We start from the raw sequence: 14,789 nt of genomic DNA on the forward strand, positions 1-14,789 counted from the left end.
TTACAAGGCTACGGAGTAAAACATTAGCAGCCGTAAGCCCAAAAAATTGGGTCGACTGTTTAATAACGGTATATGTGTGATAGTAAAATGACGGACCAGGTAAAATTAATGACCAAAATAGAAATGAGAAAGAAAAAAATAATAATATTGTAAAATTTAAACCCTGACAAAGTAAGTATCTTAAGAACATTTTATTCTACTTAATAATATATCGAACAATAAACAATACTGGATAATAATTTATTTCACAAAAAATAAACTGAAATTAAATTTGTAACAGTAATCAAGTTGTTAATAAGATAGCAGCAATAATTATTTAGTTAATTGAACATGAAAACGATTTCAGTCAGTTCAGCACAACGATTGTCAACGAAACATAAAAAAATGACTCACCTCGAAATTAATAGCTAACCATAATAGTTATGGAAAAAATAACAATTAATCTTGAATGTAATATCTTTTGGGAGCTGGTCCCAAAAAAAAAAAAATATTATAAACATCCACAATGCATCGAATTCATACATAAATTCAGGCCATGGCGAAAAACAAAGTAAAGGTTCGAAAAGAAACTTACTACTGCACAGACTCCTAGAAAAAATTGTGCTGACATCTCTGAATTAAAACAAAATAAATGATATTTAATGAAATAATATTGCTATCTTTTAAAAGTTACAATAAAGTTTTAAAACACTAAATTTTAATTGAAAATTAAATATTAATAAATGAAAAATTTATAAAACTAAACAAACGGTTATAAAATAAAATTATATCAACAACTATTGATCTATCTGGATACATTTTTTTTGGATGGGCTCACTATGGTGAACCCTGGTGTAGACCCATATTTATAGTAATGATTCATCACTGAAATATAAAGATTAAAAGAGATACTCACAATAAGTCCTCCTAAAAATGGAGACATCACTAAAGATACATCATAGATAGCACCAGCCATGTATGCTGCCACATTATCATCATAATGATACTTGTCTACAATGAATTTGCTGCAGAACAAAACAAATCTACATTAAATGTGGGTCATAAACAAGGTATACAATAAAAGCTTCATATTAATAACCATTTTGTTACAATTTATGAATAGAGTTGGCAAGGTTTGGGACAGAACGGATTAATCCACGATTTAAACCGCCCTGTCCAAAACCCCTTTACTCAAAGTTATATCACAATTTTTAAAAAAATATTGTGAAAAAAGGTTAATTTTTGAACAAGAAAAAAAAATAAACACAATTTTGGTTTTATTAAAAAATTTATTATTATTTTTAATCTTGCATTATTTATACTTATGCAAAAACATAACTTATCAGTATTAAAAACATATGTATAGAGTATATGTATTCATGTTTTAAGGTATTCACTTTTGTTGTTCAATGTATTGTGGAGTTTCAAATGTTATAAATCTATATATTATATTATTTTCCTTTAAAGAGTTAAAGCAAATTGCATAAAAAGCATCAAATATTTATGAATACATGTAGTTATTATGTGTACAATGGTTATACTTACAGAATTTTTACCTTTTACCCATATTCAAGGTTTCGGACACTTTAAGACAGTTCCAGTCAGTTTAAGACAGTCCAAAACTAGTTTAATTTGTCTAAAACCCCAACCCTATAAAAGCAGATCAGTGTCAGGCGTAGATGCATACATTCATTTAGGAGGGGGTATTATATTTTCAATAGAGTCAAATTAAATTCGATTACATACATGTATATGTAGTAGGACTCCAATTATCCAATGCCCAATCATATACTTTGGTTAACCGACACTCCTTCCCATCAGCATATTAAGATTACTGACAAGTATTTAATTACTATTACAGCTGATGCTACTTAATTATTTTAACTTTTTTAAGACCTTGTGCAACTAAACACAGTACTCAATACAACAAATTCCTAATTTTTCTCATAAAATCACATCATTACTTTTAAGAGGAAAAAAAAAAAGCACAAATGAGTATTTTTTAAAATTTTGTTATGATTGCTAATTACATATTTCGATAATCTTTTCTCATTGCTTAACGTTTATACAATAAAAAATTGACTTTCTATCGACTTCCAATATCAAGGATGAGAGTAGTCAAAAAGAGAAAAAGAGGAAATCCAAGAATATATATATATTCAAAATCTAAAAATTTGACAAAAAAGTGTGATTTTAAAACTTGTAAATCATGTGATTATAAATCCCGAGGGTTAATTTTTAGATCACGTGAATACGAATCACGATGCATAATTTTTAAATTGCGCGAACATGAACCCCAATGTCTAATTTTTAAAGCATGTATCAAAACGAAAATCGATGTTTGATATTGCAACCGTAAAAACGAATCACGACATTGGATTCTAAGCTCCCGTAAATACGAATCGCTACATAAGCTTTTAAAAGCGCGTAAATACAAATCGCGATATTGGATTTTTAAATCTCGTAAATAAGAATCGCGATGAACGATATTTAAATCGCCTGAATAAGAATCGCAACGTTCAACTTTTAAATCAGATAAATACGAAAATAGATGTTTGATAACAAAATTGCGATTTTAAAAATGCTTAAATACAAAATGCGATATTGGACTTTTAAATCTCGTAAGAATCATAATGTACGATATTTAAATAGTGTATATGAATCACAATGCGCAACTTTTAAATCAAGTAAATACGAAAATAGATGATTGATATTAAAATCGCGTGAATAAGAATCGAGATATTTGCGAAGTCTGGATTAGGGATTTCTAAAAGGCTTGTTTGTATTGTTTTTGTATAGACATAATAAATAAAAATTTACAAGATTAATTGAATGAGCAAATAAATATTTTCACCCCAAATCCATCTCTTTTTTTTCCCGTTTGGTAATGAAAATTAACTGTTTTCCTTATTTGGTTGCAGGATTATTGCTTATTTTTCGTGAAAAAATAACTTTATTATTATTGAAACAAAAAATTAAACAATGTATAATTTAAATTTGCAAAGATTTATAAAACTTTCTTATTTGATTCTGATTCACTCCAAAAAATTCATATTAGCTATACAGATACTTTTTAAAAAAAAAAGGAAATATAGTAGCTTTTTTTAGAAAGAAATTATCAATTTTGTCAGGGTTGCCACTCAATTCTGGATCTTTTTCTGTAGAAAAAAAAACCCTGTACATATTATACACAATATATTAAGAAGAAACACAATCACTGTTCTCTTGTGTGTGCTATATTGGGCTAACTATACTAGTTACAATTGCTGGAAACATTTAGAGAAAAAAGGAAGAGCTGAACATACTTAAAAAATGCTATAGTAAATGAAATAGTTTAGTATAGCTGAAATATCATCCTTAAATATCCTTTAGATTACGCTTTGAGTGGTCACCATTCTTTAAAAGACGAAAATAAGAAACAAAATTCCCTGTATTTTCCCAGTTTGTAAAGAAAAAATAAAATTTTTTGCATTTTCCTTTTACTTCAAGTGACACTTAAATTCCCTGTATTTCCCTATTCTTTCTTTGGAGTGGCTGTTGAGTTTTTTTCTGATACATATGCTTCTGTGGGTACTATGCTTATATTTTTTTTTACACCTGTTCATAAATACGTTCGCACATTTGTAGTAAATTTTTAATGTATAAAAATACAGTCAGACCTCTATTTAACGAAGTCATTACGTCCCAATATGTTCATTATATGAAAAATTCGTCAAATAGAAAATCATCTTTGAAATACTTAAATAACACAAAAGAATACTTAAATAACCCTTTATCTTGTAAACTAGTATCTACTATTTATTTTACAAATCTTAACCTTTAAAGAAATCTGCATGGAAAGCAAGAATGAGATAAACAGTATCCAGTGTTACATTATCATGCTACATTCATACATTTTCAACTAAAAAAAGCTAAATTTATGCATAAAATTATAGCTGCATTTTTTATAAAAGTAAGTTTAAACATACACTCTATAACAAAAAAATTGATGCACCAAGAACGCACTAAGACGCGTAAAATCGACGCTCGATTAGGCTGGGGTGCCATGTCCTTTGACAGCCAGACCCCTTTGGTTGTCATTCGAGGTACACTTACTGCACAGCGGGACGTCGACGACATCCTAAGACCTGTTTTGCTACCGTTCTTTTTGCAGCACCCTGGGCTAGTTTTTCATCAGGACAATGCCAGACCACATATAGCACGTGTTGCTAAGAACTGTCTGCAAGCTTGTCAAACTCTTCCTTGGCCTGCCAGATCACCAGATCTCTCTCCCATCGAGCATGTCTGGGATATGATGGGGAGGCAATTGCGATTGGGAACGATGTTGATGACCGCGTTCGACAATTGGATCGAATTTGGCAGGAAATACCGCAAGAGACCTCCCGGGAGCATTATCGGCCTATGCTCAGCGGTGTGGCAGCTTGTATCCAGGCTAGAGGCGGGTCAACACCTTATTGAACTTGTCACTGTAACTCTGCAATAAATTATTCAATTGTTCTGAAATTTTAATCATTTACTATTCTGCACATTGTCTTCCTATCCACCAATTTTCATTTCAATTGGACAACTCCTTCTCGGTGTGTCAATTTTTTTGTTATAGAGTGTATATTACCACATGCATTCCTAAGTTTAATTGCTGCTAATAAAATTTCTGTGTGAGTCTTTCATTTGACATGCAAGAGGGAGACAAAGAGGGAGAGGGATTTTACTGCTTTCTCTGAAAGTTAAGTGGTTTTGAAAATCAATTCAAGGTCATTTCTCCCATAAATTGCATCAACAAGTTAGAAATGTTCTAAAATATTTTGGGAAATAGGGAAAGTGGATCTCAAAGAATAGTTCATTATACATAAAATTCAATTCGCTATTCGGAAATTATTTTACGAAGAAATTTCCAAAATGTTCTTGGTTCCTGGAAGAAAAAAAATCGCAAAAGGAAGTTCGTTAAATAGAAGGCTAACTGCAACACTATTATTGTAATACGAACAATAATCAGCAAAGTGAAGTAAAATAGGATGACACAACAAAAGGTATACCACAACCCAAAAGTATATGAAATCAGAGTAACTGAAAAGTAGATCTAACAAAAAAGAACTTACGATACACTTGTTTAAATACAGATGAACATGATTTGCTAATTTAGATTAAATTAAGCATGTATATAATATGAATTCGAATTTTACATTAAAAAATATCTAGGTAGTGAAATTATCACAATTGTTTTCAGTAAAGCTAACTTTTATAGTGGCTGTAAACAGCATTTATTTGTAATGGATAACAATTATTAGTCACATATTTTTTAAATATAAAAGGTTAAGTAAAATCATTGATTTAAAACTTGATTTTAAAATATTAATACATTTATTTATTAGTAGAACTAGAAGATCTTTCGTGTAAAGTAATAAAACTTGATAGAAAGAAAATATTGACGAAAAAGTAGATTCTCATTCAAATCATTGAGTTTGGTAATTGTTTTCAAAATAAAAAATTATAAATAAACAAAAAAGTAAATAAACACACATATAATTTGGCTAAATGAAATTTCAATGCGGATCACAAAGAAATAATCTAAGCTATATGATACAAAAATCACCGTACATTTTCTTAATTCTGTTACAACAGTAATTTCCTCAAAAGAGAGAGAGAGGTAGGTACTTTTTTTTATGTCATACTAGAGCTGGGCTATTGGCGACGGTCTCATCCTTGGGAAACATCCCTTTATGGTAGAAGAGTTTTAACGAGGACAGATACTGCTCTCTCTTGGCCCTATGCAGGCTGATCAAAGTGGTCACTCACATGCTTACTGACCGCTGCCAGTGCTTGACTTCAATAACATCAGATAAAGACAATCTTTGTAACCCTAACTTAGATCTCATTCCCTGATAGTGGTTGATGAAGAGGGTAACAATACCCAAGTCAAAATTCTTGCTGGTTTGTGTTGGTTTCAGCACGATTCAGGGATGGTCCAACATCAATTGATGGTCACCATCATCCAACATTTTCCATTACATGTTCATGGTTTTTGATATGTTAACAAACTTCCATTATTCCATGATGGAAAATACTATCTTAATACAATGATGGTTAACCATCAAGAGAAGTTTGATTCTCCTGTACCAACAATCATGGCGATCCATGATGGTTCCAACTATACATTTCCATGATGATTTAATGGAAATTCTTGTTGGTTCAGCAAGAACACACAGGCAAAACAATTTTTTATTTTTTTTAAGATGGCCTATCATAAATCAGTTCGAATTCCTACGTTGGGGAAATGTTGGTTCATAATCGGTTCAAAATTTGATTTCTAAGAAACTATGAAGGAAATTTCCGATATTTCAAGATGAACAAACCATCAAAACAAGTTGCTATTGTTATGTTGGACCATCATAAATCAGTCCAAAATCCTACATTGTGATGATGGTTACTTATGTTGGTTACTATAAAAAAATATAATGGTTTATGATGGTATTATTGATGGTTAAAATCAAGATTATGTTGTTCCATCAATGGAAAACTATCAAAAATTTTGACTTGGGTCATAACCATCAGTTCACTGCAGACCTTAACAATCACACACACCCCCTTACTGAAAGCAGCCAATAATGCTTGACTTCCGTGTTCCACTGGGAACCGAGTCTTTACGATCAGTCCACTGCAGAACAAGAGAGAGAGAATGAATTTTGAAGTTTTAAATATACACTAAAACAATGTGAACTGAATATAAAGATAACATCGATATATTTAAATATATATTTTTTTAAAAATGTTAATAGAACATTTATGATATTAAAAACAAAAAATATTTTCTAAGATTTAAAAACTTACCTTGCATCTGCCACAAAAGGAAATACACCATTATAGAAGAACATTATAGTGAGTATCAGCAGCCAATAAGATAATGAGAAGTATTTTACATCAGATATGTGCTGAAGAAAGAAACAGCAAAGCATCAGTTCAATAACAGAGTGCGTAGTCAAAAAATAAGCACCTTTAAAGTATTTTTTAAGCACTCAAAAATATTTTTTTAGCACTCAAAAATATTTTTAAGCACTATATACATTAACAATGCAAAGAAGATATATTATAGCCAATAAATATTTTAATGTAATTCGAAAATACATAAAATCTAATGTAATTCATAGAAAAACAAAAGTTTTATTACATAAATCTCTTTCAAAATCAATTTTAACATATGCTTGTGAAACCTGGACCCTATCTACAGATGAGGCTATGTTAGGTACCTTTGAAAGAAAGGTCTTAAGTATTTTTGGAGGAATTTAAAAAAAAATAGTGCATAGCTTAGAAGATCAAATCTAGAGCTTTATCACTCATATAATGAACCTGACATTATTAACTTTATTAAATGACAAAGAATAAAATGGGCAGATCACATTAACAGAATGAACCACAAAAAGAGTTTTCAAGACTGTACCACAAAAAGAGTTTTTAATGCCAGACCAATAGGCACACAAAAAAGAGGCAGGCCGAATTTGAGATGGATAGATGGCCAAGAAAAAGACCCTTTGCTCTTAAAAACTAAAAAACACTAGCAGGAAAAAGGTTAGCCTGGAAAAAACTTTCTGAGAAGGCCAAGTCTCATCCTGGGCTATCGAGCCATTGATAATGATGATATACATTAACAAAATGCAAAAGAACTTTCAAACACTTAAAAAAAAGGAGAGATTTTTCGGTTCAATTTCAGTGGGTGGAAAATGAAGCCTGAAATTGAGAATATCTTGCAAAATGCAGCAGAGTTGCACATGAGAGTACAACAATCTTACCAAACCCAGCTCAGTAGATGCAAATGCAGACCCACAAGTATTTCATCAAACAAGTAAAATGTAAGTTACGGACTGATGGTAAGCTGAAATGTATTGCGTTTGAATGAATTCTAAAAATGCTGAATAGAAGAATGTGAAAACCATGCTTTTGCATAATATGTGACGAAAATCGACAGGGTGGAGAAAAAATCTCATTTTCAAAAAGGGAAAATTAAACTTTTTTTAAAAGCACTCAATAAAAAAGCACCTTAACGGGCTTTTAAAAAATGAAAATCAAAAATATGCACCTTTAAAAACTTTTTAAAAAAGCTATGCACAATGATGTATAATCAACCAAAATACTTGAGTCAGTGGAATACCCCAACTAAGTAATGCTAGTAATATTGTTACTGCATCAGACATACCAAGATTGATCTAAGAGATCTAGGTACGAGAAACTCGGTCCGTTGTATCAATATTAGTTTCACAAATCCTGTACTGAATACTTCGAACTAGGTTCATCCCAGAAAGCATGTAACCTTGGGTCGGAATTTTCTTTTCATTAGGGTGATCCGGGGTGATTCACGATCACACTGTTTCTGGGGTAAATAATGATCACCTAAGTTTTATTTTTTTAAAAATAATATTTTTTAAATTTGAGACATGGACAAGAAAGCTTGTACACTTTACTAAAGTATAACTACATTTACTTAATAACAGTTCTTTGTTTAATTTAACGAAATAAGTATCTTTTAAAATACTTTCTGCATTTTCCATTTCAAAGATGGGTTTCAAATTGTGCACATTTCTGCAAAGATCCCCCTCCTTCTCTTAATAATAAATATTTTGAGTTACTTTCTTTTTCTTTGATATAAAAATAGTGTAAGCTTTTGTTTAATTGTTTCACATCTATTGTAAACATTATAATTGATTATAGGAAACTATATCAAATGTTGCCCCCTACAGATGGGGTAATTATTGATCACTGGGGTAATTCCTGATCATTTTCATTTCTTCTTATAGTTTAAAAAATAACTAAGAAGTAGTTAATTGTCTTTTCTTATATAACAGTTCATATTTATTAAGTGGAACAACTATAAAATATATTTAACTATAATCACAAAATTTGTTTTTAACTGTATACAAGACAAATGTGTTCTGATATGCACCATTTCTAGCCTGTCTTACCTTTCTTCTATCTTATTTTTATGTGTGTACATTGTTAGAATAATTTTTAAGTTGATAAATTAACCTAATATAAATATGGTGAAAGATTATAAGCCTAAAAAGGATACTAAGCTTCTAGAAAGCAAAACTGGCAAATTTCTCTTAATGATTGAAAATGAAAACTTCAGTGTGAGAGCTGCTGCCAGAGCTGAAGTGTTAATCTTTATTCCGGCTTTTAAATAAAACGTTTTAATAGCTGCTTAAAAATATCTTTTTGGTTTATTTGTTTGATTTTAATGTCTTATTTGTAAATTACCATAGTATAATTATTTTTAAACAGCCCATTTACTATAAAAACTGGTGATCAGTAATTACCCCAGAAATGATCAAGAGAAGGGGTAATTCCTGATTACTAAAAATTTAAAATCTTTTAAATTCTAATTAGATTTTCAAACAAAAGAAGGTAGCATAGGACTCATCCCATATAGCCTCAAATTTCCTGTAAATATTAAAATTCTATCTTGAATAGATGTTTGCATTTTTTGATCAGGAATTACCCCAGGTCACCCTATCATGAAAATGTTTGTGCTAAAATCCTTTAAAGCAAAAATATTGCAGTTTCAAACCTTCCATCCAAAAAGGATTAAAAATTATTTTTTAAAGCTTTTTAAAAAAAGTATTGTCACTTAGGACCCTAATGACGTCACACTAGCAATAGGATCAAATTGCAACGCCCATTAAAATTTCATGACAAAGCTGAGCATACAAGACATTGCGAATCTCAAAATGACCTAGATTTAAGATTATTTTCACCTTGAGACTAGCTTTATTCAAGGATATTTTCAGGGTTGAAAACTCTAAGTTAGGGTTAAGAATAAAAAATATTATTTCTAAACTTCTTAACCAAAGTTAAATTTGGAGTATAGAAAATTAAAGCGTTTTGAGCGCAGGAAGAAATCACAAAAGATTCCTTAAGAATATTCGATTCAAAATTTTATAAAATGAATGAAAACATTATTTTGTTAATTGCATTAGATATTTAATTTGAATTTAATTGTAAAATTGAGTTGTTACAAAGTTATAGAAAAATACAAAGGGGGTATTGCCACTTTCGTAGGTAAGCAAGTTTTGTGATTTGCTTATTTTTGGGGATAAAGGGCAAGAGGTGTCCAAAATTTAAAAAAAAAACATACATAGGTAATATTTGAACAGCCTCTATTTAAATAACTTAAACAATATCTTATTGATCATAAATTTTATTATGCTCCAAATTAATGTGGTATATAGACTAGCAGGGTTTCACTGAAATTTGATTAAAGTAAAAAAAAAAGTTTACCACTTGTTTTGATTCAGTGTTTATAGTATCCATCAACCCAAGTCTTCTAAAACCATTAACATCTAATGTTCCAACAATAATCGCTGCTACAAGTCCAAGTCCACAGAGACCCGCTCCTAAAATTATAATTCATGTTTAAGTCGTAGCTAAGAATAAATTTAAAATTATCATAAAATAACAATTAACCAGTCAAAACACATAGTTTGAAAGCAATGATGACCTGTTGGTCTAGAACAGGGATGGCGAACCAATGGCACGCGTGCCATTTATGGCACATGACATAATATTTTGGGCACCCCACCGATCACTATTGTTATTGCACTATGAATTGTTATTACACAAATGTTATTACAATTTGAAGCATATGTAACAATTAAATTAAAAATCACAAAAACAAACAAAATAATAAACAACTATTAATACAAAAATTAACAATTAATGCTAAAAAACAATTAACCATAAAAAACAAGTTAACAATAAGTAACTAGCAAAAAAAATTAACAGTCTTGCTGAAACTAACATCTTACAACCTAACATAAGTTATTTGTCATCTAATCTGCAGCAACAGAAGTCACACTGATGTTACTTCAAGTTGAATTACGCCTATAACTGAGACATTGAAAATGTATTTTTTTTCTTCAATGTAAATAGTTTTCGGTTGATAGTATTTAGTATTATTATCCTAATAATCACGAAGTCAAAATTACTTGACGGCACGTCTATGACATCATTAAACAGTTTTTTTTAGAAAAAATGGCACGTTGGTGTATAAAGGTTCGCCACCCCTGGTCTAGAACCACTAAAATTTGACGCGAACCAGCATAAAATAATTGTCAACAACCAATATTAAACATTAGCTGTGTTTTTTTATTAATATAGATTATAACGGTAAACATTAAACATTTTGTGTGATGTGATTTTTCATTTAAATTTACTTCTAAAAACTTTTATTACTTATTTTTAATTAAATGAAACAAGTAAACAGACCAGTCACCAAATTTTCTTTATTTCTACCCTGGAAACATATAAATCTTAAATTTACTTTTTAAAACTGTTATTGCTCAGTTTTAATTAATAGAGACAAGTAAACAGACCAGTGGCCAAATATTCTTTATTTCTACCCTTGAAACATATAAGTTTTAAATGTAATTATTAATTAAAAAAAAAAGACAAACATAAAGTTGTCTGTTAAATGATCTGTTCAAAATTCAGTTTGATAAACTTGATCGCATTTTTTTTTAAAAATAGGCTAACAAATTTGAGTTCATATTACAGTAGTAGATAACACAAACCTTGAAACTTGAGGCTTTGCATTATAAAGGATTTGTTATATAGGATGATTTTACAAATCACAAGACTTACCTACTAAACATGGTAATATAAATATTCTAGCAAATCAATATTAATACTTTAAAATAATTTTTATTTACAAATAGTTGAAAACACAAAAATATACACTTAAGTATTTATTAATCACGAGGACCCATAACTGAGTGGTGCGCCACAGGTCCTGGGTTCGATTCTCGGGTAGGACAAGGTTGACTCAGACTTCATCCCTTTAGTGGGTAGATAAAATGAGTATCAAGCATGCTTGCGGACTAAACACTGGGGATTCTGTGTTTGACTGACCACCCAACCGGAACATCTGCTCCTGCACCCCAGAGCTCAAGGTATGAGATGGGCACAATAGGCCTGGCTCTCAATGGGCTGTTGTGTCACTGAATATTTATTATTTACAAAAAGAAAAAAATTATCAATCATATTATAACTAAATTTTAAAAAAATGTATCAATTATGCATACCTGCCAACATTGGAGAAATAAATGACGGAGATTTTACTAGCGACATTTTTTAGGCTACAAAACAATATACAAAATTATTCTAAATATACAAAATTTGTATAATGTTAAGAATATCCATTTATATAATTTTTGAAACTAAAAAATTCTAACTTCTATCGTTCAGAAATTTACCAATATTTTCAGAGAAATGTTTCATAGTTTTGAGAGGAAAAATATAATTCTTGATGCTAATGTTGAAGAAGAAAATGAAAATTTGTCAGTTTGGGAAATACACCTCAAACATCATGTTTGTTAATAAATTAGGTGATAAAAATGCATACCTGCAAAAATAGGATAAATAAAATAATGGCGATTTTACTAGAGACATTTTTAGGTGGCGAGTTAAGTTTTGATACATCATGCATAATCATGTAAGTCAAAATTGGAAATGATCTAAGCACTTACATAGACTGAAGTAAAAAATATGTGTAATAAATCTTTATTTAAAGATATGTTAAAACCAGTATTTATAATTACTTAAATTGTAAACACTCAACATACTACAGTACTGGCAATCGCACCATCTGTTGAGGAATGAGAGAAGTATTTTTGCCATCAGTGGACATTTAATCACCAATTTTTAAAAAAAATTTCTTTAACAAACAAGGAGAAATTTGAGAATATACGGGTAAACAGAAGAGAGTTATAAAATACAGGAGACTCGGCAGGTATGATTATGGTTTGCTTTAGAGATGGTAAAGTTATGTGGTTTATAGAGTTGCAGATCTTCAACTGTAAAAAAAAAAAAAAAAAAAAAAAAAAAAAACTTCTATGTGACACTAAAACTGTAAATGTACTCACCAATCCATAATGTGTATTTTATTCCCACTGCATCATTTAAATGTCCAGTGAAAAAGAAATTGAGAACACTGCCAAGCCTAGAAAATGTGAGCGTACAACCAAAGGCAAGGGCCAACTCTTTACCCGTAAACCAGAATGTAGTGACCCTATTTTGCACAACTGAAAATACATATTTATTAAGTAATTATTTCCAAACGCAAAAATTAACACTGTAGTAAAGAAAGGACACAATAGAAAATCAACAAAATAATAATAATTGTTTTTACAACATCACAATGTAGGGAAAATTAATGTCACCATCTAAATATAAGAACTGGCATTTAAAAATTTGTTAATCAATTGGCAAATTCACCAATTTAAAAACAAAAACAAAAGTGTACTTCACATGCTCTAAAGCACATGCTTTTGATTTCTCATATTTAATGCACAAGAAAACTGTAATCATTCCCTGAATGTTTAGGTTATTTCATATTGGTTAAAAATTTCAGGGAAACAGGTTTTGTTTATCAAAAGTGTCAGTCAAGTTCAAGTTAAAAGTTTCCTTAGCAGAAAAACCTGGGCTCTCATTGGACCAATATTCATTAATGACTCAATAAGGATAAAAAGGGCCTATATTTTTTTGATATTGTCCCTATATAGAATTGATATTGGCCCTATATGTTAGATTAACCGAATATTTCACACCCATTATTCAGCCAACATCGACCCTTTATAGAAATGTCCACATCACCCAATATTTTAAAGCCACTTTTCCACCAATGTCAGCCCTATATAGATTATTATTGCCAAAATGTAAATGTTCATGTTCTTATAGGAACTATATTCAGCCTAACTGGGGCCAGGGTAAAATTGTTGCTAGAATTACTTCTTATAAGTTTTTTCTCTCTCCAATCTATGGGCAAATCAATTAAAAAGTTATCAATTAATAAAATTTCATAATTTGATTAGTTTATTTTAATTACAAATAATATAATTACAATGGGATACATGCAAGTGATGTACTGTGGATATTTCAATCTTGAATGGTTGTTGAAACGTGGCATTTGTTTACATTAGCGACTGTTCTATTTTGAGTAAACCAAGCCTGTCAAGGATCAATTCTCTTAAGTGACACATTCTTTCTAAAAGATTTCAATTCCACCACTATACATTTACACAGAGACTTAGCACAAAAACAGGCAGGAAGCCAACATAAACTAATTATGCATCGAAGTTGCCAGGTACACGAAACAAAAATATATCTGTATTTAATTAACGTATCGTTAATTAACATCTAATTTATGGAGAGAGAAATTGAGCTCAACTTTAATACGCCAGTTTGAAAGATTAGCTGGCGCTGTCGTCATAGGTCACATGTGTGGGTATGGGAGGTTTTCTTCTTCTTCTTAAAGTGCAAGTACTCAATTATTTTAGATTTATTTTATGTTTTATGACAGATTTCATGTTTGTCAATAGACACAAACTTTATGCTGTAAAATAGGTTAAAAAACTGAAATTCAAAGCTTTATTATTTGAAAACATTAAATACAATAATAAAATTTTACAGAAATCTACTTGTGGAGCTTCTATTTTAGAAATGAACCCTGTACTATACTTTGGAAATGCTCTACATAAATAGTAACTATATATATATATATATATATATATATATATATATATATATATATATATATATATATATATATATATATATATATATATATATATATATATATATATATATATATATATATATATAATATTTAATAATTTGGAATTTTAGAAAAAGTGGCAATTATTAAATATATTGGCTGTACAAATAAGTTCGCCACACATCACTACCAGAAGGGTTATGTAGAAATTGACTGCTGTTAAACATCTTATTGTAAGTTTATTCATCTGGTAACATAATAACCTTAAAGTAGT

At 29.9% G+C, this 14,789-nt stretch overlaps 1 protein-coding gene across 2 annotated transcripts in view; it reads right to left on the reverse strand.

Annotated features, from left to right (window-relative positions):
- LOC107440703 (lysosomal dipeptide transporter MFSD1) overlaps positions 1–14,789 on the reverse strand; it is a 54,775-nt gene that overhangs the window by 16,894 nt on the left and 23,092 nt on the right. For both annotated transcript variants that reach the window (XM_087167229.1, XM_087167228.1), the window contains 4 exons: positions 12,885–13,043; positions 10,243–10,358; positions 6,805–6,905; positions 896–1,004 (listed from right to left, as the gene is read on the reverse strand). In XM_087167229.1, coding sequence (XP_087023355.1) covers positions 896–1,004; positions 6,805–6,905; positions 10,243–10,358; positions 12,885–13,043 — 485 coding nt within the window. The remainder of the gene's footprint in view (positions 1–895; positions 1,005–6,804; positions 6,906–10,242; positions 10,359–12,884; positions 13,044–14,789) is intronic.

The sequence above is a fragment of the Parasteatoda tepidariorum genome, chromosome 7 (assembly GCF_982258835.1).
Source record: "Parasteatoda tepidariorum strain Cologne lab strain chromosome 7, Ptep-v5.0, whole genome shotgun sequence".
NCBI classification, from domain to species: Eukaryota; Metazoa; Arthropoda; class Arachnida; order Araneae; family Theridiidae; genus Parasteatoda; species Parasteatoda tepidariorum.